The sequence below is a fragment of the Carassius auratus genome, unplaced genomic scaffold, assembly GCF_003368295.1.
Source record: "Carassius auratus strain Wakin unplaced genomic scaffold, ASM336829v1 scaf_tig00032671, whole genome shotgun sequence".
Taxonomy (NCBI): Eukaryota; Metazoa; Chordata; class Actinopteri; order Cypriniformes; family Cyprinidae; genus Carassius; species Carassius auratus.
Window position 1 is genome coordinate 239269 of NW_020526023.1, and position 5420 is coordinate 244688.

Here is a 5420-nt window from a genome sequence, read left to right on the forward strand (position 1 = left end):
AAAAGAACGACAGAAAGAACGGCTCCCCTCCAGCCGCGACTCGGCTCCCATCGTTCATGTTTATGAGCCGTTCAAAAGAATCGGTTCGTTCGCGAACGTCACAACTATAGCCCTGTCATGATGAGCGAGACTTTCGAGTGGATCGTTTATTTTTATTCAGTAGCATTAAAACATTCATGTTTTCGTTTTATTTACTTTATTAATACATGTATGTGTATTAAAAGCGTTTGCTCAAGTTAAAGAAGTTGTTAACATGAAAATCTGCTGTTTATTTCTCTCCATGTGCACACTTTTATAGCATTATGTGTATTGGGATCGCTAATCATTTGAGTCAGTTCGGGAGTTCGTAGCGGGATCGAGAATCATTTGAGTCAGTTCGTTCAAAGCGGGTTTGCGAATCATTTGAGTCAATTTGGGGATCACGAATCATTTGAATCAGTTCGGGAGTTCGTAGCGGGATCGCGAATCATATGAGTCATCTGACTCCAGTTTGGGAGTTGGAGCGGGATGGCGAATCATTTGAGTCAGTTCGGGAGTTCGTGGCGGGATCGCGAATCATTTGAGTCAGTTTGGGGATCGCGAATCATTTGAATCAGTTCGGGAGTTCGTAGCGGGTTCGCGAATCATTTGAGTCAGTTTGGGAGTTCAAAGCGGGTTCTCGAATCATTTGAGTCAGTTTGGGGATCGCAAATCATTTGAATCAGTTCGGGAGTTCGTAGCGGTTTCGCAAATCATTTGAGTCAGTTTGGGGTTCGCAAATCATAGCTGTATATGGATAGGTATTTTTAACTAATTTAGTAGCTAGTTATAATTACGTTTTCCACGCTTGTTTAGGTGTGATATGTGAACTCGTATTTTTTTTTTTAATGATGTGCCTTTTAACAGTATCAAGTATATTAAAAAACTAAACAAATCGTGCCTAAAAAGTGCACACATCTAGGCTAATGTAAAGTTACATGATGAAGTCATACTAGTGCGCGTGTGCATTTTGAGTGCGTTCTACTGCATTATTCGGTGTATTCAATGACTTTTGGTTCTATATAGAACCCCAGTGATCCCTTTCTGGGGTTATATATATCCTAGAGAGAGAGAAACTTGTAAATAAGTTTTTTAGAGAAAAAAAAATATTTCATTCAGAAATAGACAATGCAGACACAAAATGTTTACAAACATTAGGCTATTTTTATAATCATTTGTTATTCAAATACATCGCGAATACGGCAACTGATTTGTGTCGAATGAGAAACACAACGTTGGTTTCAGTTTCGTTTTAGTCTAAATTAATTAGTTTTGGTTTGTCTTTAATATTGCTATAGCTTCTTATATTTGTATTTCTTGTTCTTTTCTAAAAACTGTTAATTGAATTGTTTTGTTGTGGAGTGAGGGGAACTAAAATAGCCTAGCGGAGCTTCACAAATTCCCCAGAAGCTGAACAGTTTTCATTTGCTATTAACCTCTAATAATAATTATTGAATGAAATTAGTGAATAATGTCGGACGCACATACAGCGTTACTTATTATACATTTACTATTATTCTATGTTCTTTATCAGCAGCGGCTCGCCCATAGAGGGCGCTGGGGCGCCGACCTCCCTGTCAGTTTTTATTTTTATTTAATTTTTTATTTAATAATAATAAGCTTTTAATAATCTCTCATTTTGAAAAATAATCTGTGTTAATGACATGCTATTAGTGGTTTTACTTTAGAATGTGTTTAGAACTCTCCAGAATGATATTTGCATTCACTTCATGTTGGTGTAGTAGTAGCCAATAGGCTGTCTTCCCTGGGCTCCAGTTCGCTCAGCCCAACAGTGCTGGAATTTAAGCCAATGGATACCCTGTTGCTACGCAAAAAAGTTTATATTTTGCCAATCATCGTCGTCGAATTTTATGGTTTAGGGGCTCTGAAAATATCGCCCGTGATTAGAGCAGTGCACCTGCTGCACCACGGGATATTTACCTCAGAGGAGTACGAGTGCAGTATGGAGGCGCCGATGAAGTCGAGTAGCTTTAATGAAGTCGTGGGAGTTGAGCTAGCCCCAAATTCAGTTAAATCTCTACACCTGTATCCATTTGAAAGAAGAACATTAGCGGAAAAACTAATTGTAAAAGAACTCGGACCAGACAAGCCAGAAGTGAATATAATCCAACAGGCGCGAGAAAAGGAGAAAACCTACAAGAGATCATTTTCCCGAGGTTGGTTCAATCGAAAGCTTTGGCTTACTAGCTGTGGTTACGCCAATGCAATCTTTTGCTTCCCTTGCTTACTGTTTAAATCAAGTGCTTGTGATAGCTCGTGGACACAGACAGGGGTAACAGACCTGAAACATATGTCAGAACGCATTAAGAAACACGAACGGGCAAGAGTGCATATGGACAACTCTGTGAAGCTAGCCATGTTAGGCCGAATTAGCATAGCCACACAGCTAGATGAGGGACACCGCGTTGCGATAAGAAGGCACAACGAAGAGGTGGACAGGAATCGGCATATTTTGTCAAAGATCATTGATGCCGTGAAATTTTGTGGTGCCTTTGAACTTGCTTTGCGTGGTCACGATGAGAGTGAAGCCTCAGAAAACCCTGGCATCTTCCTGGGTCTAATTGATCTCATGGCCTCAATCGACCGCGAGTTGGAGGTGCACCTGGAGAACGCCACTGTTTTTAAAGGCACTTCGAAGACCGTGCAGAATGAACTGTTAGACTGCATGTTGTCAGTTCTCAGAGACCGCATTCTGGAAGAGGTGAAACAGTCGGACTATATTGCCATTCAGGCAGACGAGACAACCGACATATGCACTCATTGTCAGCTTGTGCTTGTACTACGGTACATAGATGGCCACAACAACATTCAAGAACGCTTTTTTGAGTTTATCGCGCTTCCAAATGCGACCGCTGATACGATTTCCACTGCATTATTGGAAAGACTGAGCACCATCCTTCCTGCGGGACAAGAGGGGAAATTAATTGCCCAGGCCTATGATGGTGCCGCAGTGATGAGGGGTGCTACTGGTGGAGTGCAGCGTAAAGTGCAAGACGTCTACGGGTGTGCATATTACGTTCACTGTTATGCGCATCAGTTGAACCTCATTATGCAGCAGGCAACGTCCCACATCCCAAAGATCGGCCAGTTTTTTTCAGATGTAGGGGGGTTTTCTACATTTTTTTCCAAGTCATTCAAACGAACGGCAGTGCTGGATGAAGTGGTGGCACACAGACTTCCAGGTGCTTCAACAACTCGATGGAACTTCCACAGTCGAGCGGTTAACACCGTTTACGAGCACAAAGACGAACTGGTTAAGTGCTTCCAAACCATTCGAGACAGAGGAGACTTTGATGCCATATCGAAGAGAGAGGCCGGGGGTTGTATGAGAATGTTGGAAGATGAGGTTTTCTGTTTCATCCTGGCGTTATTCCACAAAATCATGCCACATGTAGACATGCTGTTTAACCATCTGCAGAAGAGGAACATTGACTCTGTCTTCATCGCAGGGATCATCCAGAGGTTCACTCACAGCATACAGGCCATCAGGTAGGCTATGATTGTGCATATTGGCTGAAAACATGCTCATGTAGCCTAAACAATAAAAACATAAATCCACATGGCCGAGTACAATAGAACCTATCATAAATATCACAATTTCACCAACATGTTAGACTAGTGAATTTATTTGTGATGAATCTAGATAACATTGACTAGGCCCAACACAACAATAGCACATATTTTAATACAATTTTATTAAAATTATTTTTATATCTCCAGCAAGTTGGTTTCTGATACAGTAATTTCAGGGTGGACAGTGACTTGTGAAACATATTTTGGATCAGGGACTCCGTTCCTTCTCTAGTTGAGGATGAGGAGTATAGGGGACCTGTACAGGAACCACCCCTGAAGAAACGGAGGGCAATGGGAGAAGAAACGCAACAGCATCTGGCAATAGAGGTAAGCAGTAACAGAAATTCTATTTCTCTATTCTATTAGCCTATATGTATTCGTGTTCGTTTGAACATTTTTGTATTCTGAATTGTAATTATTAGACATATCTATCTACTGGAGAATGCAGAAATTATGATTTTTATTTTATTTTTTCACAATTGTGCTTTTGTGTATTTGGTGTGTATGTGTGAGAATGACACAGACAGCCAATAAAGCTTAGAGAGAGAGAGAGCGAGTGTGTGTGTGTGTGAGACAGAGAGAGACTGAGTGGATAAGAGAATGACAGCTAGTGTGTGAATTATAATTAATAAAACTTACTTGTTCATAACAAAATTGTAACTGCTGTGAATATGCTGATTTTATTGTATTGTTGAACTGAGAAATGTGAAAACTTAATGTTTTGTGCTTACTTTTCTACAATTATGTATCGTTGCATAGGTATGTGATACCATTATGAGCCATGCCAAGGAGAGGTTTTCTTTCACCAATCATCTCATCAGTGCCACTCTGTTGCAAGGAGACTTGTTTCCACAACACAGCAGAAAGTTCCCGGATTCAGCACTAGGAACCACGGTGGATGCCTATCCCATGTTGGACAAAGCCAGACTTAAAACAGAACTGTCCCTGATCTATGAAAATGAGGACTTCCAGGGTTGCAGTGGTGCACTGGCTCTCTTTCAGGTTGTAATGGAAAATAACCTTCAAGACACATTCACCGAAACTGTAAGTCTTCTCAAGATCCTCATCACCACACCAATGACAACAGCAGAATCAGAGAGGTGCTTCTCTACTTTAAAGAGGATCAAAACTTTCCTTAGGAACATGATGGCACAAGATCGCCTCAACGCTCTGGCTATGCTCTCTATAGAGAAAAAACTCACACGGGACATTCCAGATTTCAACACAAGGGTCATTGAGAGATTTGCCACTCAGAAAGACAGACGAGCAAAGTTTCTGTACAAATAAGAGTTCTTCATCCCCTTCACTCTCACTCACACATTCACTCCATCTACCTCTCTCATACACAAATCTAACTGTCACAGACACCATATGTTAGTCTCTCTCTACTCTTTACTCTCTCTCTTTCTCTCTCACCCTCCCATCTATCTCTCCGACAGATTACAAGCAATATTATTGATTAAATTAAAAAAAAATTGAATTTAGTCATTAAATTAATTTCTTAAAAGTTAACCATTTAAAATGAGTAAAATTTACAATTTTTTTAAACACAAATATCTGAATTAAAAATTCTTTCTTTTTTATTGCCAACATTGAAGACACCTGATGTTAACGAGCAGAGTTAATTAACTTCTGAGTTAGTTTAACTTTAGTAATTATAGCAGCACTGGCCTTGTACGGCGTAATATTTTTAACTTTCACAATGTAATCCATTTTATGATGTTATAAAGCATGTTGCAGTGCATTCTGGGCACAGAATGCATTACAACATACTTTATAATTGTCACCATTGTTGAGATTCACAGGCT

The 5420-nt window shown here is 40.1% G+C and overlaps 1 protein-coding gene across 1 annotated transcript; it reads left to right on the plus strand.

Moving 5' to 3' along the window:
- The first annotated feature begins 1502 nt into the window (after positions 1-1502).
- Positions 1503-5052, plus strand: LOC113080976 (zinc finger MYM-type protein 1-like). Its single transcript, XM_026253048.1, has 3 exons — positions 1503-3528; positions 3825-3939; positions 4372-5052. The coding sequence occupies exons 1-3, from the start codon at positions 1829-1831 to the stop codon at positions 4897-4899; spliced, it is 2343 nt and encodes a 780-aa protein (XP_026108833.1). The 5' UTR covers positions 1503-1828; the 3' UTR covers positions 4900-5052.
- Positions 5053-5420: the final 368 nt, after the last annotated feature.